Here is a 24,750-nt window from a genome sequence, read left to right as displayed (position 1 = left end):
TCATGCTTGTGAATGAGTGTGTAGTGTAGTTTGTGCATAACCAATATGAAATTTAGGTGTTGATATATAAATTTTTTAAATAAGAAGAGAAATATGAGCAGTATTAGTCTTGTTCTTGCTTTGTATATTTGAAACATTGGACTGTGTAATGAAGATATACTGAATGTTAGCTAACAGGTTCATTTATGAGCTTTGTAAATTAATTGTTTTGGAGAACAGAGTTTTCTCCATAGCTACGAAGAGACAGATTTAATCCAAATTCCTCCAGAAAAAAGCGTGATTACTGGTTAAAGAAGCAATTTGAATTTTTTTGTGATTGTAATTTAGGTCTAGGCAGTGCAGTTTTTATTAGCATGTATAGATTATAAACTGTGGATTCTATGTATATTGATTTTGTTTGCTTTTATAAATATCAAATCCATAGCAACTTTTTAATGTAGTTGCTATTAATCTTTTATGATTGTGCTAAATCCTTTGCAGACAGCTCTTATTTTGTAAAAGGAAATATTTCTATGAAAATCCTCTTTCACTTGTATGCAACTTAGTTTTCTTGAATCAAAGGTGAAGTGTATGAAGTACCATTGTGACTGTAAATGTCTCTGTGTGATCAAAATGTTATTTGGCTGGTGTACTTCTGGCCTTGGCTTTAAAAGGTTGTCTTGAACAGGACAAGTGGCTTTAGCTGGTGTTGCTTGAGCAGAGCATTGGACCAGATGATCACCAGAGGTCCCTGCCAACCTCAAGAATTCTGTGATTCTGTGATATGCTGCTTTTAAAAAAATCTATGGCACAGGATCTCTGTTTCTGATCAAATACCATCTGTTGTGCCTTCTCAATTTTCCTTTAGAAGTGGAACAGCTACTGGTGACTATATCTGCTTGAGAGATGGCCAAGGTGTCTCAGATATGAACTAACCTTCCATGATTAGGGCAGTGCTGAGGAGATGGAAATGCTGTCTGCAGGTGAGCAGGTGGATCCAGTTTACAGTGGATCCAAGATACATGGCCCAGTCTATTCTGGACTTCAGCCTTATAACCACAGCAGCATGTTGTATAACTCTATTCTCTGTCTCCTGCTCCAGAAGAGAGTTATATTTTGCTCATACAGCTATATAAGTTGATTTGCTCTGCCTTTTTTCAGAGAAAAGTGGATTAAACCCGTAATGAATAAATCTAATTTTAAAATTACATTGTTGATCTTCACTGCAGCAACATGTGAGACCCTTTCTGAGGTTTGCCAATCAAATGTGCAAAGACAAAACAAAATATCTGCAGCTAGGCATTCCCATTTGCAGAGTCAGAGCAATGTGATCTTTGTAAAAAGTAGTATTTCAGCAAAAATTGGGTCAGCCAGAAAGCTTTGAGTAGGTCCACAAAGTCCTTATGGCATCCAATAAAAAATAGAGGGTTTAATGATATATAGACTGACTGACTCCACTGGGCTTTTTGGTAAAGTAGCATTCATTCAAATGGATGGGGATCATTGAAAAATTACAATTGATGTGCTACATTAATTTTGGTTTAAAAGGAAATATTGCCCAACCTTAAAAACAAAACATTGCTGAATTAGAGCTGCAGAAAACCACATTAAACTCTTAGAATAGTGTTAATTGTCCAACTAATATTTTGAATCTAATTTCTGGACAAAGAAGTTTAGAACAACATACACCATTACCCAGGGAATTGTAGCTGAGACTTTTAAATATGTTTTCCTTAGTATAAGATCTTAAAACATAGCACTTTCTCATTCTTTTTGACTAAACATTTTAATGCAATAGTCCCTAAGCATACATCTCTCCTTAGGTGTAATCCATACTATCACACATTTATGTCACTGTGGATTATGATAAAATTTGCCTTCTTATCCTGTCAGCAAGTATTTGCAAAATGTTGCCTGTACTCTGAAAGCTGGTCAAGTCTTGCAGGGTTCTTGACATCAGCAAGTTTGGGTGAGGCTGTGGTTGTATTAAAAAAAGGTATTTTCATGAGATGTGCCAGCAGTTGTCAATTGTTGTGAGCCTGTAGCCTGGTGCAGTGCCAGCTGTGCTATGACAGAGCTGGTAGGGCTGGAAGGGACTGCTGGACATCATCAGTCCCACCCTGTGGCCAGGGCAGGGCCATGTCCAGGTGGCTTTGGAATGATTCCAGAGAGGGAGGCTCCCTGATACCCCTGGGCTGCCTCTGCCTTCCACTGCTCAGTGGAAAGAAGCTCTTCCTCATGTTGAGGTGAAACTTCCACCCATTTTACCTGTGTCTCCTGCCCAGCTCTTCCCAACTTGTTTTCAGTCTAAGACACAAGGCTGCTGATGAAAAACACTGGTCCTTAAAACTTTGAAGCATTTAAGGAAACTTTTGAGCCTGCTGTGCATCCTTGAGTGAGACATAGTTGTAACTCTGTGAAGATTCTTCTCTTTCAGAAGGACCAGTCAGATGGTGAGCTTGAAAGTTAGTCAGAAGTGCTGGGTAATAGTTGTTTTCCATCTTGCTGAAGCACTCAGTTCTATATGCAAGTATGTAAGCTCATGCAGAAGCTTGTGGTCAGTGCTTTCAGTGCTCTTGACATTTTATTTTTTGTATAGCATTAAAATGTAAGTGTGATGCCACTCCTAAATACAGGGCTTGCCTAAATTGCTTCCTGGAATTGTCTTGTCTCCCAGTGGGCTGCTGGATTTGCAGCATTACTGGAACTGATATGTTGAGGTACTTGGAGGCAGATCTGTGCAGAGAACCTCCCAAGGAATGTTCAAAGTGGCATGAGTGGGCCAGGCTTCCCTGGAAGTCCATTTGTACCAGAAACAAAGTTGGGTTCCTTTTTCCTTTTATTTTTTTTTTTTCTTTTATTTTTCTTTTTCCTGTTCTTCATTGTGCTCCAAATGCACAAGCTATTGGGTTAGCTAGATGAGCAAGATCTCCAGTGCATGGAAAAATATAGGAGGTCAAGCCTTTTGTAATAACATACAAAAACTAGGGAATAGTCACTGGGAACAGCATTACCTTTGAAATGATTCATGCAAGCTGAAAGCCAGACTCTTCCTTTCCTTGAAACCGGTGTTTATTAAATTGATAATTGCTTTAAATTGGAGAAATATGGAAAGGAATGACATTTATTTTCCTCCCAGCTGCTTTCATCTCTGCCAGCCGGTGTGTGGGAACTCCCAGGGAGGGCCAGCAGAACTTGTCAATGTTCATTCCAGGGCAGAGCAATTGGAAAGCACCAAAATACTTTTAAGCAGCTCTGTCCTCACTTTTCTCACACTGATGTGTGGTTAACACAGTGAACAGTTGCCCAATGGATTTTACTGTCCTCAGAAAAATATTAGCACACCAGCAAATGTGTGCCAAAAATGTAAAAACATACACCTGTGGTTGGGTAGTGCTCTGGGAAGTGGCCTTAATGCTCATCAGGGTCCTATGTGACCTGTAGGTTGAGTTACACCCTGGAGCTTTTATTCTATAGCCTGAAACTATTCCAGAAATTTCCTAAGTATCTGGCTTGGTTGTGGTGTGCATTTTTCCTCATATAGGTAGTGGCAGAGTCTAGAATCAATGTATATCCATGTTGAAACTGAAAGTGAGTTTTTGAATATAAAGATTTACACAGATAATGTTTTGTTATGGACATTTAATTATATTATGAGATCACACTGCATTTCTTTCTTCTCTTTCTCAACTTTTCTAATTGCACCTGCAAGTTGGAACTTTGATTTGAAATTTCCTAAGCCAGTTTTTTTTTAATCCCATGCAGCAGAGAATCCCAGGAGTTTATTCCAGCAGGTTGTTCTTTTTTCCATTTCTTGCCCTTTTTTGTCACACTGACTTCACAAATTCTAGAAACATTTATCTTTGGCTTTGAGTGCTGAACCTGTTGGCAGATGAGATTTATGGAAGGAAGAATCCACCCTACTGTGTGCATATTCATGGTAGCTGTGGCATAGAAAGAAATCTGGAACTTGTAAAGGTTTGTATGTTGTCATCTGCTTTTGGATGAAACATAACAGGTGTCATTAATGATAAAATGGGAATAGATAAGTGTATACTATAAATTTAAGCTTTGTTAAGTTTTTATAATAAAAAACATCAAGCCAGACAGCTTTTGATTCCTGATGCATGGAAACTGTTTCATGAGAAGCATTCACAGAAAAGTGAACACACTTGAGTTATGTACCATGACTTTAAAACCCAGATTGGTTTGTTGATGACAATGTTTGTGATGTGTGTGGAGGGTGTTTAAGGCACAGGTAAAGAAAGGCACTTCTTAACAGAGTCATCCAAATTTTAAATTTGCATTTCTGTGGCATTCAATTGAAATCTGAACTTGTGTTTTCATTATATGTTACAGTCTACTAGCCTGTGAATGTTGCTGCCTTGATCAGGAAAGAGGGGAAGCAGAGGAAATGAGGTTTCTTACTGACACTTAAATTTAAAACATGAGCTCTTGTTGAAATAGTGCAACAAGCTCCTTGCAGAAGAGTTGAAAAAGCAAAATGCCTTGATAAAGTGTGCATGGAGATACTGTGCTGTAGCAAAACCTGATTACTTCTTTGTGACAGGAGATGCCACTGGAGGTGTTTTCAGTTCATGGACGGAGCAGAAAGCATCAGTTTCACAATCTAAGGAAAATGTGAATGTATAAACTTCGTGTTTCAATATTCCTTTTGGGTCAGGCTGCCCAGGAGCTAATCACTGAAGGATGATAGCACTTCTCTGACTCTGGGTCTGTCACTTACAGTTTGTTTATACATCAAAAACGTGTGATCAGAATGACTGCTCTGGTAGTCTGAGTTCAGAATAAATGTCAGCATCAAGGACTATCTGTGTGGCTCAGTGAAAGTCAGGACTCAATGCAGACCTTGATGTAGAAGAAATAGCTAATAATTAAAGACAATAAGAAGTTACCCAATAGAGAAACTGCAGCATAGCAGCATTAGCAAAATCTTTATCAAAAGTGACTGTATGTATCAGACACACAAAGAATTGCTTCTGTTCTGTTGGCAGTGGAGGGTGTAAACATGGGGCAAAGTTCTAGCTGTTACAGTAAGAATGTTTGTAGAGTAAAAAAGGCATTGAAATAGTTATGAAATATATTAATCAAATTCATTCTTTAATATTCATTGTGCATGTGCTTGCTTGGCAGTCTGTGGTGATTTGGCATGCCCTCTAGCAAGGGACTGGGCTGGAACCCAGAAGTTCACTTAAAGGAAAATAAAGTAAAATCCTGTAAAGCCCCCTGCTATTCCAGATTTTACTGCTGCTTTTACTGTTGTTTCTTTTAGGCTTCTCTGGTTCATTCCTTCCCTTGTCAGTGATGTGATGTAGGTGGTGTCTGTCTCAGAACAGTAGAGAAGAGCTGTCTGGAGCAGGCAGCAGTGCCCAGCACATATCAGTAGTGGTCTGTCGGCCCCTTTCCAAGCCTTGTCAATACAATTCTGCCCTTCTGCTGACAGCATTTATGCTTTAAGACAACAGCATAATGAGTAGCTACTGTGCAGTAATGACTGAAAGTCCCCAGAGGAAAAGTTCTGTTTTATTAAGCAGTGATGTTCACAGTTGGGTAGTGAGGGTTCTTATCTTTTTTTTCTTTTTTTCTTTTTTTTTTTTTTTTTAATGATGGCAGGTGTGATATAGATTTTTATGAAACTATTTTGAAGCAGTCTGCCTTGTAAGAGTACTTAAGAAAATGTATTCTCTGCCAGAGTGTCTTAAGGAATTAGAGCTTCAAGAAGTGAAGGTGTGTCTTAACAGTATTTTAGTTCTTTGTATATGCATTAGAATGATAATAAAATATAAAAACAACAATAGGATAAGAGCTTATGTTCTGCATTTGATGTCACAGATCATCTACAATATAATGATTAAACCAAAATGCTCTGTTAATTCAAGACAAAGTTGCAGTGAGTTTTCACTTCCTGGACTGAAAAATTGAACTGCAGGCTCATAGCTCCCTTGAGTGTTTGGAAAGAGAATAGCAGCTCTTAATAGCAGAGAACTTTGCTGTGAGGGGTGGATGTTCATGTCATTACCGTTTTTCTGGCAACTTTTCAACCACCAGCAGCAAAAGTTTTCATTGATTGCCTCCTGCTGTACAGCAGTAATTATACTGCTCTGTCTCTCTTTCATGAGCTGCAGGAATTGGAGAAAATGAGGGAAGCTAGAGGTATTAGATAGGGATAAAACACAATTCAGGCTGAGCTATTTCCTATGTTACTACAAGATGTCTAGCAGGCTAATTTTTACACATCTGCACTAAATATAGAAAATAGGTTTTGCAGTGCAACAGTGGAGAATCCAAAGTAAAAATTTGATCCAGATCCTGTAAAGTCATCCACTCCCTAGAAAATGAGAAAGTTTTGCATGCAACTTTTCTCTGAAAATCAGACTCCTCTTACCACAACCCAGGTGCAGGGTTGATCAAGACAATTAAACATTGTGTTACTATCCCAAATTGGTACTGTTACATTTGGTCAAGGTTCTGTTAATTGCTGCAGTCCAGTGATGCCGAGGGGGAAAGAAGCTATTTGTGAGAAATACTGGCACTTATTTCACCTGAGCATGTTTTCTCTCTGAAGGTGGCTTAGGCAGAGGAAATGGATGGAGGTGTTTGTGAACTGCACTGAGCTGTCACAAAGTGATCCCTTATGTCTGACTTGATCTATTTATAATTGACAGGAAGACTTGTGTTCATTTTAGTGATGCAGAATCAAGTGCAGCTGGAGGAAGAGAAATGGAGAAATTTGAGCTTAAGTAGTAATGGAATGCAGGAGTTTGTGCTTATACAAATCTTTGTCATAAATCAACAGTTAATTGGTTTTCATTCATTTTCAAGACTTGGGATTGTGAAAATGTTGTACTCTATATTTATTAAGGAATCAGCACAGTTATCTAGATCTGTATCTTAATATAGGAAATGCGTTGTGCTGCCGATATCCTTTTAACTAAGATAATTGATTTAAACTTATTTGTCTTTGGCTTTAAGGATCTTTTTGTCTTATCAAGTATGCTGAACACTTTCTGCAGATAATTGTCCTGTGATTTATTTTTATGTTCTTATGAAACAAATATATTTAGTTGTCAGTACTTTGTTCTCCAAATTGCTACTATAATGTTTACCTTTTGTATGAGCTCAGCCCTGTTAGAGTAAATATATGTGAAGGCTAATTAAAGTATAACAAGGACATATGAGGATTTTATTGTTTTGATACAAGTAGTGTGTCCGTTTTAGAACAGAGCAGTGAGACACATCACTGGTCTTCTCTAGCTTCTCATTATTGTCATCCTTTCATACACAATACATAAATACATTCTAGAAGGCACATGAGGTCATATGCAGAGTAAATAAATTCTATTAAGTATTTATTAATATAATTTGTGTTGGAATACAGTATAGAGTTTCCTTGTCTCACATTTCAGCTCTGTACTCCTACACAGCAAAATTGCATCCAGGTATTCTCAAATATTTAAGCCATACTTTAAAGAAGAAGTAGTTAATCACATAAATAAGGAGAAGTGGCAGAATCAGGATCCTAAGAATTCTCAGAAACCCTGCAATCTCTCACAGAAGCTTTCCATGCATAATAATTTCTACAAGGGATAGTTTAAGTTCTGCTAACACTGATATTTAGAACAATGAAACATCAAAAATCTGTCTTTTTGCTAAAGTATAAAAAACCCAAAGCAAACAACAGATCCTAAGAATGCAAGAGGAGGGAAACTTCTAGCCTTTGTGGCACTTAAGGAGGAATTTTCTCAAACTTACATAGAGGTGCAGGCTCTGGAAGGAAAGTGTAGGCACAGGTGTGACCTCAGTCTGAACTCACAAGTGAAGCTTCAGCAGAGGTGCTGCCCTATTCTCTAGTAGGTCCTGATCTGCACAGATTTTCCAGTGTTGAATTGAGACAAAAATGATTCTCACCAATGAAAATTCGTTTCTTTTTGATAAATTTAGGGTCTGTCTTTGATCTGGACATTTTCTATATTTATGTTCAATATGCCTGATATAAGAAACAAACTTTCTTTTTGTTAGGTCCATCCTTCTGCTTTACCATGTCTGTCTTAGTTTCCTGTACCAGAAAATCTTTCTCATTTGCTTGACTAGTGGAACATTTACTACTATATCTAATTCTATATTTGTGTCTTCTATAATTATATATTATATAATACTATATTTAATATAATATCTGATATAATTTTTGTTTCTCCCTAATTTCTATATTTTCAGTCTAAAATTCAGGGTTATTTCCAATATGAGCGTGGGAATCTGGTGAGGAAAATCGCAAGAGAGGCAATTAAGTCAAAGCAGAGCAGTTTAACAGGTCTGGACTATATTCCAGTTAAGGACTGTTTCTGCTTAGCATCACTTCATAAGGACCTGTTCTCCCTGGAGGTATCATGTTCTGTAAAGCACATGAATTTCACTGAGGCTGCTGGTATTGATATTTATTTTGTTGTTCTGCAACAATTGTGCTACATATAAATGTACACAACAGGTGACATTTTGCAATGGTCCAGCTCCAGCCTGACTACAGCCACTGTTAGAAAATTCTGGTATGCATCCCTACAGTGGTCTTTCTCCAGTCCTCTTTAGCCTAGGCTCCAGTGGGAAAGCTTTGTGGCAAAATGGAAAAAAAATTCATTTTCACTTTAATACAATTTCTTGTGTTCTTGGGTTCATACCACATATACAATTAGATTTACAATTTCTGTAGTGATCAGCTTAAAAGTGGCACATCTAAAAGCAAACAGCATCATGCTGCTGAGCTGTGTTAATGGCTGGTGCAGGCTGGCTCGTGTCTGACCACCTGCTCAGCCCATGACTGAATGCAAAGTGGTTCTAGCTCTGCTGGCCCATACTACTTTTCTGTCAAACAACAGTGTTTTTCCTAAATTACAGAGTTTTTGGTTTATGAGGGCAAGTTTATTTCCTAATTGTGTAGAGACTAGAAGGGAATTAAGTGGGCAAGTCCTTTAATTTAAAATACAAAAGTGTATTACTGGCCTTGTTCTCTGATGAATGGAACATTAGGTATATTAATACTAGTAATGGAACATAATGGCTACTTGTCAGAAGTAAAGATAATTATTTCAGGAACACAAAACTAACCTTGACAGATAATTGCCTGTTGAAATCTGATGCTGTGCAACAAATGGAAGATTATTAACAACAGACTCCCATGTTCATCTGTTATATCATTAAATCCTGTATGTTACAATGACAGGGCCATTGTTGCATTAAAAGCATCTCCCTTTTCTTGGAGATACATGTCAATTCTGGATTAAAAATTTTGATTGCCTGGGGCTGTTCTGTTCTAAATAAATTGTTTTATTGTCCTCCAAAATGCTGAGAAGCTCTAAGTAAATTTTGTCAGATGTGGGTTTTATAGGTGTATATTACTTGCTGAATGAAAAACAACTCTCATTTCTATTTTGCTGATTTTTTTCCTTTTTATCTTTTTTTAAAAAATGAACTGGTCCTAGTGTTTTTAAATGCACCTTGAAATCTGTGAAGATTTTCATTTACTGGACAAAAATGTACTAACATGAACTAGTGAGAAGAGGTTTGAAGGTAACAGTAACTGAGGCTCAAGAGACAGTTTTCAGTTACATGAATAATGAAACCCAAAATGACTTTAGCCAGTAATGTTATATTTCAGCCATTTGATTTTTTAAAATCAAGAGTGAACCTTTTGTTCAAATATGTAGTGTAATTTTAACCAAGCAGTGTTCATGCAAACTTTGAATTTTGACTGTGAAGTCCATAAGACATCTGCTGCTTCAAAACTATTCAAAGTTTGTAGTTGTACCTTGAAAGATAATTACAGACATTGTTGGGGAGAATGCCTTATAGTCAAGTCTTTCTCTGTATCTAATAAAAAAATTCCTGCTCCTTCATTTTGTGATTAAATTTTTAAACTGTATTTTCTGTCATCAGAGTTGATATTAAGAATATAATGTTGCTGTAGTAATTTTAATAGTTTTCATCAAGAGCTGTCTCCAGATTGTTCTCAAGATGATAGTGGCAAGCATGAAAAGGACTAAAAACATCTAAAGTTTTGTACGGCATATTCTGTACAGAAAAAAATCAATTTGTATTAAAAAAAGCATTATTTACCTAATCATTCATGACTGAAAAAAAGCCACATGAAAAATTGCCTTATTTCCAAAGGCAATCATGAAGGCTTCAAAGTACATATAATCTCATTTCTGTACTCTCATTTTACCTGCTTTCTCTCCCTGAACTGGAAAACTGCTGTCATAACTGTATCTATTTCCTGTAGGAGCTATTAGTTAGTAGCATTACATCCGCCTAAACATGATCACTTTTCTCTTCTGTGTGTTACTGATATGCTATTATCCCATAATATTGCTCATCCATCAGAGGTTGCCATGTTTCCTGTGCTGGCTGTAGTATGGAGAGCTGAAGCATCCTCTAAAAAATGTTCACAGATGCCAGAATATTTTAATGATTCTGTGATGTTACAGAGCACAACCTTCTTGTGGTGCATTTCATTCAAGCTTGTAACACAAAATTTTTCTCTGCTTTTAATTCCTAAGCAAAAGCACTTTAACCATCAGTTTTGAATGTAACCATCTCAATTCCCCTTTATTTAAATGGCAGATTCATTAAAAACTCCATCTGGCTTCCATAGGAAGCTTGCACAAGTCCTTGGAAATGGATTTTTTTTTTTTTTTTTTAGGACACAAGGAACTGTGGCCAGGATTAGAACCTCTTCCTCCTGCAGCATACTTGCCAGATGGCAAGTTTATTGAGTCTGGTTTAAACTCACTAGGATTTAAGGGAGTGAACACAGCTCTGAGAAGTGGGTGCTGCATTTCTACTTCAAAGGTCTCCTTTAAAATTAGCCCCCAAAGATTTATATGCAGAGTGTGGTTGTGACCTGGGCAGTCTGTTGCAATCTCTCATCTCTTTCAGTGCTTGAGTCAGAGTGACAAACCACTTTACAAAATCCCAAGTAATTTCACAGTATTGGGTGAATCTTGCTTTGTGGCTAAATCAAATATATATATATATATATATATATATATATATATATATATATTATGCAGTGTTGTAAAGTCTCTTCACTTCAAATACTTGTTCTTTAAGTTGATGATGAAAATTTGAAATATTCACTGGTGCCACTTAAAACTATCCTTAGGTATTATCCTCAATATGGAAGTCTGCACTGTACTAAAAACTAACACTTTTGATGGACAGGATTTAGTTTAGTAAGTTTTAGATTGGAATTGAATAGAAAACTGCCACGTGTCTATACAAATCACTTACAGAATCTTTTTCTAATTTCTTGAAGTGACTTTGAAACTTGTGCAATACATTACCAGCTAATTGGTGAATAAACACTAAATGATTTTATTAAGGAATGCTCCTTTCTTCAAAATACAAAGCATTGCTTTGCATTTCTGTTATTTACACAGAAATCAGATTTTTTTATATTACAGGATTTTTTCCCTTTCTTTCTGACCATGAAGAAGACTCCTCCTGTGAACTGGTGCCAAAGAGCTTCAGAGAGTCTGCAGCATCAATATGAACCTTTTCTTTCAGATGCAGAGCAGTTGGGATGTGTCTCTGCTGAGATGCAGTTACATGCCAGGTTTCAGGCATTCCAGTGGCCATGTCTGTATTTGTGTGCCTGGTTAAACACATACCTGTACCTGCATGCAGTGTGAGCCCTCATTTGTAGAGCAAAGCATTTAAACATTAGCACACTTGTTTAAGATAAGGAAGCAAATAATTGCTACTCAAAATATTCCATTTTCTTCCCTTTTAAATTTCCTGTGTTACACATTTCTGTTGCTTATATGTACTGTATATATGCTCCTTCTTCTGGAGATGATTTATCTCTCCAGTGGTGCTGGTTCTTGTACTGTATGATTTGAGCACACAGGGCTGTTCATCCCAGTCTTGGAAATAAGGAGATAACAGTTACTGTTGTGTAAGTCTCATTGATATGCATTTATGAGTTCAAAGTAATTTTTTAGTTTTGAGTAGTGAATTTTCAGCATTGATTTTTTAGTGAAGAAATGTTCATTGTTTTAAAATCAAGTTTTTACACAAAATGCCTCAAAGGAGTTGATTTACTTGAATTGGGACTGGACTTTGTGTTTGGATGTCACCCTGTTCCTCGTTACTGAGCCCATTTGTTAGGAGTTCTAGCAGCACAGGTTTTCCTGCACTTCAAAAAAGACAGAAGGACTGAAAAAAAGATTTGAAATTTAATGCAAATATTCAGGAATCTCGCTTACAAAGAAGAGAGGGTGATAGAGCCAGAATCAAAAGTAATAATTTTTTTCTGGACAGAGAATGTCAAGAGTTAATGCTTTTCTAAAACTCTCAAAAAGACTCTGGTTGGCTTCTCTTTGGATTAATTCCTTTAGAACAAATTCACCTACCATATTACTTTACCACTTTATTCATATATTGCAAAGTATATCTAGGAAAAAAAAATAGGCCTCTGAAAAGCTGATGGATGTAATTGCATCCAGGGATACAGATGATGTCATGAATCATTGCAAGGTACAATGGTTTCTGTGGTTTTTCTAAATGAAATTAGAGGTCTCTTGTTTACAGTTTGTTTGCAGTGCACTCCATTCAGTAGAACAGTGTATGGATCCCATACTAACACATAAATATGTGCTGTAGCCTGATGCTATTTTGAAGGTTTTTTGGCATTGTATCCCTAATTTTACTGCTGCATTACCATAATTTCCAGTTGTATGTGGCTTGATTTAAGCTGATTTTAAGTTTTGTATTAGTCACATATGGAAGTTGTTATTGTTTACATTTATTCAGCAGATGTGTGAGATTTTTATATGCCTGACTCCTTATCAGTTGGATTAAATGATGCATAATTCTGCAGTATTCAAGTATTCTGTTGGATGAGAACAAGTACTGACTGTCAGTGCATGTGGAAGTCCAAGAGTGACAGTTCCAGTATTTCAGTTTGAGCAGTGAGCATCACTTTGTCACCTCCTTGCAAATCAAGTGTTCCACTGGGATCACATTTACAAGGAGTGAAATTGGAAGGGAAGCACTGCCAGCAGGTAGAGAGGCCATTGCACAGTGAGCTGGTGAGGTGGGGTCAGCTGAAGAAACAAGCAGCAAGGGCCAGTTGAGCTGCTAGATGTAAATGCCTTCAGTGCCAGGGTGGGAAATTATCAGGTCAGTCACAGTCATTGTACTAGAAAAGAAATGTACATTTCCCTTCTCAGTCACTTCTCAGCTTTCCCATCTGTCATATTTAAAATACTTAAATCACTTTCAGTATTTTTTTAAACAACTCTCATTTTCTGCACCAAAAGTGTCATGCTGACGTGTTTAGATGGGGGGAGCCAAAGAGGCTCTCTAAGAGGGGTTTTACATCACCTGAGGAAAAGTAGGCAAGGCTTTGATAAATTTGTGTGTTTTCTCTCAGCAGAGGGCATGTTTAAAGGCTTTGAAAGTGTGTGATATTCTTTGAATATCATCTGTGAGGTGATGGAATTACAACTGACTGCCAGATAGGAACTTAAGTAAAATTTGGCAAGCAGAGCTTCCTTAAGTGTTCATCTTAAACTGGGCCTTGTCTACAGAAAAGCAGTTTTGCTTTCAAAAAGCAGTTAATTTTATAGTTGAACATAAACAATATGTTTATATAATATTTTTGGTGTCTGTGTCCTTGGCTTCAGTGAAGTAAAACTGTATTTATTTACACTAGATGAGGATCTGCCTTTTTCCACATCTTTTTTTAATGCTTCTTTACTTAGAGAATGCTTTGTTTCTTTGGAAACATATCTATTAAGAAAACACCAGTGCAAAAATCATTTGATTTGGCTTAACTCTTGTGTGGTGTTCCTTCCTTTGCAGTGGCCCTGGGTCTGTACTTCCCCAGGAAGGAGTACTTTGAGAATGTGTACATTGATGAGCCAGCAGGAATGCCTCTGCTGCGCATCCATGCCCTGAAGGATTCCCCTGAGGAAGTGGCCCACTTCCATCTGTGCCAGAATCTCATCATTTCTCGAGGAAGACATGAAAATAATTGGTTCCAAATCAAAGAAAAATCAGGAGTTCTCTACCTCAGCAAAAGCCTGGATAGAGAGGACTTTAACATGCTGTGTAAGTATGAGCATACCAGCTTTTCTTCTTGAGATATCTGTTCTTAATGCTGAATATGTTCAGACAATGGGATTTCTTTGTTGGAAGATGAGCATCAAAATTGGAAAATACACATCTGCCCCTTTAAAATGAGGAACCAGACCCCATGAAACCCATAGCAGTATGCCAAAGCAGATGCTGACCTGGGACAGATCCTGGGGTCTCCAGTAGGGTAAGACAGTTGCATTACTGGAAGTATTTTTTCTGCATTTCACATCTGTATGGGTCACAGCTTTACACTGAGATTTGCAGTTTGTTCATCTACTGATGCAAATGAGACCAGTTCCATTGTGTTAGGGACTTCCAGACAAATGGCTGTGAGAGTGGTTCAAATTCCTATGTAAATGGTCCTTGAATTCTGGTGACGTGGATTCACAAATTATATTTGCATATAACACCAGAGAGCTCTTAGAAGAAATGGTTAATTGTACCTCTCTCCTTCTCTTGAGATTTGGCTTTGTTAGAGAAGCTTACTGTTGAACTACAAAACATCATATTCTCAGGTTTTTTTCCTCTTCTTTTATTCTCTTGCAGTAAATTGGTTTTGGTGATTTTGATCTGTGAGGAAATTAGGTATCATTAGATGGTGGAGGAGGAAATGGATGAGGAGTTAATGGCATACCGTGACCAGCTGCAGAAATTTTACTGTTGAAGAGAGTCTGTAGTTACTGTCTTTAGTTTGTAAGATCCATCTATCAACACTGCCTTTGGACTTAGGTGCCTTGATGTTGAAATTTTCAACTTCAGACACTTAATGCTTTATTTTTGAAGTGCTGAGTGTTTGATAGTTCATCCATTTTTGGTACTTGTTCATGTATATCAAATATTCGTGCTGAACAAAGGAGGAATAGCTACTTAACACTCGAGAGCCTTGTTTTGTTCATACAGATCAAAGTGACCTGGAACTTCTTTTCAAGTGAGTTAGATCTATTACAGAGGTATTACTGTGCTGTCTGTAGTCAAGGCAAGGGAATCAAAACAAGGCTTGAGGATGTATTAGTAGATGCCACAGGTTGATTTTAACTTCTGTTTTATCTTTTGTCCACCTCTTCATATTTCAAAATGATGAAGCAATCTGTTCTCTGAACCTAGACAATTTGGTTCATACTGTGGGATGCTGTGACTGAAATGTTGGTCCTGATACGGGTTTGTCATGAGTGTCTGTTGCCATCTCATGCTTTATTTTTCCTGTTTCCACCTTGCTCTGCTGTAGTCTCTTCAAAAAGCAGTCCTGTCAAAGAGCTGATTACTGCCAGTGATGTGTTTTTAGGTCAGTGTCTTACAGACACTTATATTGCTTTTGAGATTCTATAACGCAAAGTTGGTGCCAAGCCCTATAGTGTCAGGCTTATTTGGATTATTAACGTTCAAGGTCTCCCCACTGCCCCTGGCATATTGAAGAGTTGCTTTGCCACATAATAGGATTAAAAGATCTTTTATGGAATAATGGACTAGGGTAGAACATAAGGAAAAGTTGGTTTGCCTTCTGTACAATGTTTCTTATGGTGATTTCCTCCTCCTGAAGCTGTTGGAAACTGGAAGCTGTTACCCAAGGTGATGCTGTACGTCCGCCCTTTCCAAGAGAAGGAATGTGACCCCACTACACGTGCCACGGTTTTCCTCTCTTTGATCAATGGGACTGCACCAGCTTGCAGTTCCCTGACAGCAAGACAGCTTTGCTTCACAGAAATGGATCTCTCCTTTCACATCAAGGAGAATAAACCTCCTGGTGTATTTCATCAGCTCCAGCTACCCTCAGTTCGTCATCTGTGTCAGAATCTCAGCATTTCCTACAAATTGCTTGCAGGTAAAACTGGATCTGAGCTGCTCATGTATTAGCAATAGATTCAAACAGCTGCACTGTTAAAAGATCTCTTTTTTGGTAGATCCTGTAGATTTTATTCTGTAAAGGAAGTTTCTTGCAAACCTAAATTGAGCCTGAATGTTTTGCCTTTGAGATATGCAGAACAAATGGGAAGGAGGACTATCCCCTTCCCTAAAGAGAAGATCAGTTTTAGAATTTTATGTCTGCTAAAAGTAGACTGAGAATATCCTGAGCTTTAAATTGTGCTGCTCTGGAAATGTAGCATCTTCCCATATATTCCATGCTTTTCTCCCTACTCTGATATAACCACCCAAGTTCCTTCTGTTTCCCTTCTGAGTCTGTCTTACTGTGCAGTCACGATGTCCAAATGGATTCCCTGAGCTGCAGAGGAGCACCGCAGCCTCAGAGCCCTGCAGGAGGGAGCGATTGTGTGTGTGTGTGGTGTGTTTTGCAGCTGAAGGCGTTCCCTTTCGGTACAACCAGAACTCCACGGCCGTGTGGGTGACGCAGCGCCTGGACCGGGAGCAGAGGGAGCGCTACGAGCTCATTGCCAAGTGCACCGTCACAGAGGGGCTGCGGGAGATGCAGGTGGAGGTGCCTTTCCTGGTCAACGTGTTAGATGAAGATGACTCTCCTCCCTTCCTTCCCAATGGCACTGATACTGCAGAGGCTGTCGTGGAGTTCAACAGGAAAGAGGTAATGTTGGTAATGTTCTGCTTTACCTAGCCCCCGAAGTGTGAGCACAGCAGCAGGAGGCAGAACTCCTGGGAAGTACCGTGTTCTGCCTGGGTGATGATCTTGGCCACAAGTCCATCATCAAGCCACACTCTGCACATCTGTGGTTGTAAAATGCTGTTTGTAGGATTCTTCTGCCCTAAGTTATCTCTTACTCAGATCCCAAAGAAATAGGAGTTTGGGTTAGTGTTTAAAGAGTGTGAAGAAATTTGAGCAGTTTCCCAGCTCACATTGCTCTGGATCTCTGCATAATGAGTCTGCTCTGTTTGTTACAGGGTTGCTTCTTCTAGGGTATTAAAATTGTGTTGTTAGAGCAAGTGTGTGCGTGTATCTGTCCCATACATGCCAATCTGTGTAATGTATCAGGACTATGTTCAGAATATTTATTAGTAGTAGTGGTTGTCTTCTACAATCCACTGCACCTGTGAAGTTTCTAGGCTGTTAATGGCAAGCTCCAGGATCTTGTTTTAATGGTGGCCTCCCATTTTTCCCTTACCATGCCAAGCTGATCTTTCAAAAGGTCTGAATCCGTGGATGTCTTAGGTGCCCTTGCACACACACCCGCCTCACTTCAGTAGAGAAGTACACATGTGGGCTCTTCTGTGGGAGCTATGACCCTTTATAAGCCAATGGTGTAGAGAAGACCTTTTTGGAGGGGGCATAAATGATGTGTATTTCATGAGAGAACTTCTGTTTCCTACCAACAAGATCTTTTGGTAGTCAGTTTTTCCTTCAAAGTACATTTTCTTCATATTTGAGTCTGGAAAGGAAAAGTTTAGGAGTTTGCTGCCATCTCCTGACTAGAACAAATCATGACAAGACATCTATGAATACATTTGCCTGGGTTTCAGTGAAAGTTGTATGGTCTCATTTGACCAATATTTCAGTCTCCAAAACAGTTACCAGATTGGGTTCTTCAGCAGTGCTGTTTGTTGTTTCCTACCAGGGCACTGTTCTTTCCACGCTGACTGTGTACGATGCAGACACCACACCTATTTATCCCCTTGAAAGCAGCAGGAAGAAATACACAGGAACCATCATCACTGATGATCCCTGGATAAGTGAAACATTTCGTGTAGAGCACATCTTTGATGAAATCCACTTCAGCCCAAATGGCAGCCAAGTGAGGGGAACTCGGCACGAGTACAGTAAGGATTTTTTCTTCAAATAAAGGAGAAGTTGCTTGTTAGGAGTTGACTAATAAGCTTTTGAATTTTTCTTACCATTTTCTAAGTATTGAGCCAAAAAAGCTGAGAAATTTCAAGTAAAGAAAACACTGAGTTTTAAATATGTACTGAGAAAATGGAGCTTGTGCATCTCTGTGATAGGGAGTGTATGGAATGATAATGAATAAATTTATAGGCAGGAGGTTTTGATTGTAGGATTCTCAGCTTGGTTAGGTAGCAGGGAAGAAGACATCCCAAACATCTTGAATGGCAGAGAGCTTAACTCCATAAGAACATACTTCATATTTAACTTGCCTTCTGTTTCCTGTTAGGAAATTTGGATGTGTATAATTAAATTTGATACATCTATTTTTGTTGGGCTTGCAACATTAAAAGATACATTTGCAGATAATGTGGGTTGCTAATAGACTAATCTTTTCCTTCACAGAACTGGTACTGAATAAAAGCATTTCAGTCACAGAGCATCGTTCCTTCCAGCTGGATGTTTTGGTGAATGACACAGAATTTCATGGCCCAGAAAGATCAGTGATGCTTCATTTCAATGTCTCCATCCTCCCTGTCAGCATTCAGTTTTCAAACATAACTTACCAGTTCACAGTGAACAGAAATGCTGAACGCTTTGCACAGGTAAGAGCCATGATAATTACACATCCCCTTTCTGGGGGAGCTTCAGAGCTGGCTCACTGGGGCCAGATGTGTTACAGTCCTCGTTGGTTTTAACTGTTTTCAGCAGAATCACTGAAAAATGGGTAGTCACTGTGGCTGTTGCTGGGTGTAGGAGGTAGAAGTAAGCTAAGCACTACCTCTCCCACCACTTAGTGACAGAGGAGGGACCACACATGGAAGTACTAATGGAGAGAAATAGTATGTTGTGGGCAGGAGGACTTGCAGCCATGAGTGGCTTAGGCATGAATAACTGCAACAATGTCAAGGGCAAAAAAAAGGAATTTGTCCAGCTGTTGCAGTCTCAGTATATTAATGGCTTTTCTTTAGGTAATGGCTAGTTAGTAATTATTGTGTTTCCTAATTTAACCCTTGTTTTAGCTTAATCAACACCATTGGCATTAATAATGCTTCCAGAGACACTTTCTAACAGGTTGACATTAATCAGATGAAAATTAAAATGTAATTCCTATGGAACATGTACATTAATAAGGTACTAGTTCAGTATAATTAATATTATGAAAGTGAATATTAAAAACATTAGTGGTGAACCCTTTTGGGAGAGCTGCTGGAAAACATGCCTTGTAACTATTATAGCAGAGAGGAGGACTGAGATTAAATATGGTCATCCCAGTTGCAGAGAAAACCAATTAGAAGAATTTTTAAGAAAAATTAAGTTTTATTAATCTTTGAGCCTCTGTCTAATTTTAAAAAGAAACAAAAAGGGAAGTTACATACATTGCATGTTCTTACATCTCATCTGATGAAATACATTGCAGCTTGATAGCTCTTCAGAGTACAGAACAGGCTGTACATGACCAATAAAAATTCTACTGCTCTGACAAGGGATATTTTGTCTATAGTCTGTAGTGAATATCCTAAATAAAAAAAAAGGTACTAAATGTGTTTATGTAGCAGACTTACTACAAAAGCTACTCCTTTATGAGGAGTAATTTAATGATGCCTCCTGGCTGCAATTTTTCAATTTGCAGTCTGTTAGAAACTTCAGAGGATAGTGTTTTCTTTTTGTGCAGATCAAATTATTTTTGATGTCAGATCTGAGGTTTTTGTAGCACCAGACTGTGAGAGCTTTATCTTTGCCTATTGCCTGGGGATAGGGTGAAGCCTGGGTTTCCACCTAAAAGAAATAATAGCACAGGTGTGTAAGATACTCATAGTCTAACCCTTGCATCTAGAACTCTTGTATTTGTGTCACAACATGACTGTAATTGAAACAAGTGTGTGAATGTTTTTATGCATAGGTGTATCCATACAATATTTTGAATGAATGAGTTCCAGGTTAAATTTGAGCAACCATGGTCATCTGTGTATACCCTGGATTGCTTGAACACTTTGGTTTTAAAATCTGGGAGTATGTGGCTTTTTTTAGTTTCAGGGTGCAGAACCAAGAAAAGCCAGTTGATTTTTAAAGCTAGTGGTGTTGAATATTTTCATAGGAGTCAAATATCTGAAAAGAAATTTTAGGATCTTTGAAAACAGTGGCATTTCCCACTAATTGTGCAGTTTCACTGGGTGGCAGTAGTAGCAGGGAAAACTGTTCCTGGCAAGAACTCCAGGTCTCTGGGAAGAGATCTTTCTCTTTGTGCTGCCTAAACACAAATTCACAAAGAGATTTTGTTCTGATTCTTGAGCAGTGAAGTGCAAAACTCATCCTGGCTCTGAAGATGGTGTTCTCAGTTAGTTAAAGTGTCATCCACTTACTTCTAAAACTGGGTTTGAATTTACAGTGTTCTCAGCTTGGAGCACAAGTCAGTGTAAGCAGCTTAGTCCCCAGCACTTCACATTATTAAAACTGGCTGCATAATTAGCCATGATGTGCCAGAGCAGTCAGGAAAGTACTGGGCCAAATCAATATGAAGGCTGAACTGTCTCTTGCCCTAAGGAAAACACAGGAGCGTGAAGAAATTATTAACTGCTGGGCTGATGCCATTTGTCTATTTGAGCAGCTAAATGAATTGAGTAACAGAAGCACAGCCTGACGGTGCAGGCTTGCCCAGTGGCATTTAACTTATCAAAGGACTTAAAGCTCTATTGACATTTACTGAGACAAATGATGAATAACATTGGCTGAGATTTTTAGAGAGGTTATATGTCCAGATGTTCCTGGAATTCAGTGAAGAGGAACAGTATCATTATCCAGACTTTATTAAACACTGGAATTTGAAAGATGGATTTTTCTGTTCTTATTTCTAATAATGGTATTTCTGTGTTAACTGTTGAGAGTCTTGCAAATTTCTAGGTTCCTCCCCTGTAAGCTGATGTTAAACCTGACTCCCCTTTACCCTGATTACTTGGTATTTCACTCTCATGAGAAGGGGGAAGTAGCTGCTTTTACCTTTTTCCCGTGGAGTTGTGCTCTGCTGCACCTGAGAACTGAGCTGGCTCCAGAGTTTGTGAGGCAGAACAAAGTTACAAGGTTGGACTTTCTTTAGTGGAATCAGGCAAAAAAAGAAAGTCTGTCTTTCTCATAGAAATTTATAACTTCTTCTCAAATTATACAGAGAAAGCAAAACTGGCCAACGTGCCAGGATGTTCTAAGGATAACCTGCCCTTCAGGGACCCTGGATTTATGGGATCTCCTCCAACCCCATTGAAGGAAATTGCTGTGATCAAAAAGGTGCCTGGAAAGAGCAGTGATGGCAGAGCAGGCAGAAAGGGCAGTGTAGTGTAGTTAAGGGTTAATGCCATGGGTCATCCCTGTGCTCTGCTCCTGCCTGGAAGGAGCACTGTCCCAGCTGTGGTGACGCGCTTCTGGAAGGGACATGTCTAGACCTTGTGTCTAGACAGAGTTTATGAACAGTGGAAATCTTGTCTTCTTCTTCCTGCCAGTCCCAGCATGTTGTGGAGAGGAGACAGCCAGAAAGAAATGGCCTTGCTTCTGATGGCTTTAATAGTCTATGTTATCCTGCCACCTAAAATCCCAACAGGAGCGGTGCCAAATGAGCCATCAGTGATGTGAATGGGAATAAGTTAGATGAAGTGAGATTATCTTGTAACAAAGCATGCTTCTAGAACAGCAAGGGCTTTCTCTCTGACTTCAAATAGTCCAGGTTCATGGGAAGAGGTCTTAGTACACAAAAACTTCATTGTTTTATAACATTCTTTAGTAAGAATGCTGAAACCAAGATGTACAGATATGCTTTTACCAGCAGTGGTGTTTCTTGAAAACATTTCTTAACTGCAGCATTTGAAAATAATCCATCACCAAGTTCCTTTCAATAACACCCCACCCTTCACATTGTGGTTTTCCCTGCAAAGAAAGCCAATGCCTCTGGGCCTGATGGAAATCCCACTCTTGTAAATGGAAAAAGCAAAGTGAGCTTTGGATCAGTTCCTGTAAGAACTGGACAGGAGATGGGGCTTTACATTCCTGTGCTTCTTAGATGATGTGTTTTAGACTGAGGAGTGTTCTAGCCTAGATACTCTGGCACACAGAAGTTCAAATATGGCAAACCAACATATTTTCATTTTTAGATTAAAATGTTGTAAAATTGCAGATGGGAAACAATGAGGTTCTTATTCCTTTTAAGGCTTTCTTCTGGCCAGAAACTTTTTGACTGTAATATTATAAAAATTATGTCATACCAATTTCTGTTTTATTTGAAGAGAGTCTCAGCTTTATTCATGCTGAGTTCTTCAATTTCTCAAAGACAACTAAAATTTTTTTTCAATGATCAGCCTGGGATAAAGCAGAGATTGAACTCAAAATTCCCCAAATCACAGGGTCTTATTCTCACTGCACGCTGCTGACCATCAGCAGTAGGCACCAAATGCCATTGAATCTGTGTCAAAGCTTTTTTCCATTTCCACTGCTAGTTTGAAGACAGCAGTAATGTTTTATGTCTCATTTTTACTGAGAATAAATTGCATTTAAAGCATTTGCATACTAAATTTATAGGAAAATAATATATCTTTAAACCCCAAATAAACACTGAATTTGGCAAGATGTAGTATACTCCATTTTATTTCAGATATTTTTTGAGAAGCACTAAATATTTTTTGTGTAGAGTTGTGTTCCTGTCTGTGATTTCTTTGTTGGTGTTTGAGCCTAGATAGGAAAGATCTGCATTGAAAACTGCATGAAATTCCGTGGTGTGAACATCACCTACAAGCTGCTGTCCCCCAATGCCAGCTGCAATCCTGTCAGCATCCAGCAGGGCCGAGAAGACAAGTATGGGAGTCTGTATGTGAACGATTCCTCTGCGCTGCGCAGACCCGAGTGCAGGGAAATACAGTACACTGTGCAAGCTACAGACAGGCAGAGCAGGAAACACACCAAAACCCTCCTCACTGTTGTCCTGGAAGGGACTCGTAAGTACCCACTCAGAACCACTTATTTATTAACAACTGTTACCAGTGTGAGGTGATGCACTGGCAGGGTGATCTCTAAAATGATGGCATTGACAATGAAAATGAGTCTGAGTTACAAGATATGGATCACAGAGTTTGTATGTTGAGGTTTTCTTTTATTTGTGCCTTCTTGTACTAGCTATTTGTTTGAAGAACTAATGCACAGAAAGGTGGGTTATTATATGCAATTCATAATGTTCATGATGGCCTTTGATTTAGAAAAATCTTTAGTGTGTGTGACCTTTATTTTGTATTTCATATATTCCTGTGGAAGAAGAAAAAGTGTCTATAGGTACATGTGTGTGTGTGTATCTATCTGAAGAAAGAACTGTATGGTCTGAGTATATTTGGTCACTGATTTTTCTCCTCCCTTCTCTCTATTTTTTACTTTTTTTAAAATAGTTTTCTTAGTATTCATGTATTTATGTAGCAATCACACCAAATTCAAGTTCTTAAGGGCAGTGTGATGACCCACCCTTATGGGGAAGGAAGTTAGAAATATTCTGTTACACTCACAGAGGAGGATTTCACTGGAAACATACTCATTTCTTTGCAAACTGTATTGCATTTTATGCAAAACCACACAATTGTACCTGATAAACACCTCTGTTACATTTTATCAGATCAGAACTCCTATTCTGGGAGCAAATGGGTTGAAGAAAAAGAAAGAAAAACATGCAGTGGACTTTTCTATTTGTACAAGCCTCATATTGTCTGAAAACACACATTTCTAGCTAGTGCTCTTTGAGTTACTACTGTGCTAACCCAAGAACTAAGTATTTTCCCCTGATAAGAATTATGTATGAAGCTGTAAGTATTTGTGCTCTCCATTCTTCTGTTATCAGTATGTTTGCACAAATCTATAGTTCTTGGCAATGACAGTGCTGTCAAGCAGACATGACCCTGCCTTCATGATCTTGCTGTTTATCTTTTATTTCACAGAAAAGGAACACCTGGGCTTTTTTTAAAATTGTTCTCTAAGTTTACTGATAACTGGGTTAGTCAGTTTTCAGTCTTTCATTGCTTTCTTCATCTTTCTTTCGTATCTATCCCTAATAACAGAGTTTTCCTGTTTTGAATTTACCTACTTGTGTGTTCATTTCCCTTGTCCTGAATTTTTCTCAACAGTTTTAAAAAAAGAAGAGGACTGCCCTGACTCTTGTGCTATAAGCAAGCACCGTGGTGAATGTGAAGAGTGTGGTGGCCTGGGAGTGTTAACAGGAAGATGCCAGTGGAGACAGGGGAGTGGGAAAGGTACATTTATGTTGTATGAAGTCAAACTTCTGTTTAGTTGTAATTGTGCATTTGACTTCCATAGATACAAACTGATTTATTCTGGCTGGGAAACATGGTATGTTAAATTACACAGAAGCTGGGGCTAAAAAAAATAATCATAATACCCATATGAAGTATGCACTAAACAGGAAAAACGAGGTGAAGTTGGAAGAACCATTTTTCATCTTAGCCCTGGTGATGCTGAACATGATACCAGCAGGTAGTGAGCTGAGCTTGCAGCATGTGACTGAAGCAGGTGCATCCAGCAGACAGTGAGCACAAAGCAGGGTCTCTTTCTGTGGTCTGTAGTTCAGATCTGACAGCACTTGACTCTTTGAGAACAATGATTCCTCTTGGTGCTTGATCCATTCAAACTGCATAAGTGTCATGCATTCTGTACAACCACTTGTAACCCTCATATTCAAGTGGGTGAAATTGTGTAGAGAAATCCTCAGTTATGAAAACTGCTCTTCAGTCTCAGAGTGGTCAGCAGCTCTTTTTCCAGAAGCGTTCAGAGTAACTGCAAGTGACATAACCAGTGAGCTGTCA

At 38.5% G+C, this 24,750-nt stretch overlaps 1 protein-coding gene across 1 annotated transcript in view; it reads left to right on the top strand.

The window, feature by feature from the left end:
* The window catches only part of RET (ret proto-oncogene), a 289,942-nt gene that overhangs the window by 240,484 nt on the left and 24,708 nt on the right, over window positions 1–24,750 (top strand). The window contains exons 14-20 of the mRNA XM_079311877.1: window positions 13,858–14,106; window positions 15,671–15,952; window positions 16,425–16,666; window positions 17,652–17,853; window positions 18,320–18,519; window positions 22,629–22,887; window positions 24,055–24,180. Coding sequence (XP_079168003.1) covers window positions 13,858–14,106; window positions 15,671–15,952; window positions 16,425–16,666; window positions 17,652–17,853; window positions 18,320–18,519; window positions 22,629–22,887; window positions 24,055–24,180 — 1,560 coding nt within the window. The remainder of the gene's footprint in view (window positions 1–13,857; window positions 14,107–15,670; window positions 15,953–16,424; window positions 16,667–17,651; window positions 17,854–18,319; window positions 18,520–22,628; window positions 22,888–24,054; window positions 24,181–24,750) is intronic.

Source organism: Erithacus rubecula (assembly GCF_903797595.1).
Source record: "Erithacus rubecula genome assembly, chromosome: 9".
NCBI lineage: Eukaryota > Metazoa > Chordata > Aves > Passeriformes > Muscicapidae > Erithacus > Erithacus rubecula.
Note: the sequence above shows the minus strand (reverse complement) of the source record. Positions and strands in the feature narration are given on the sequence as shown.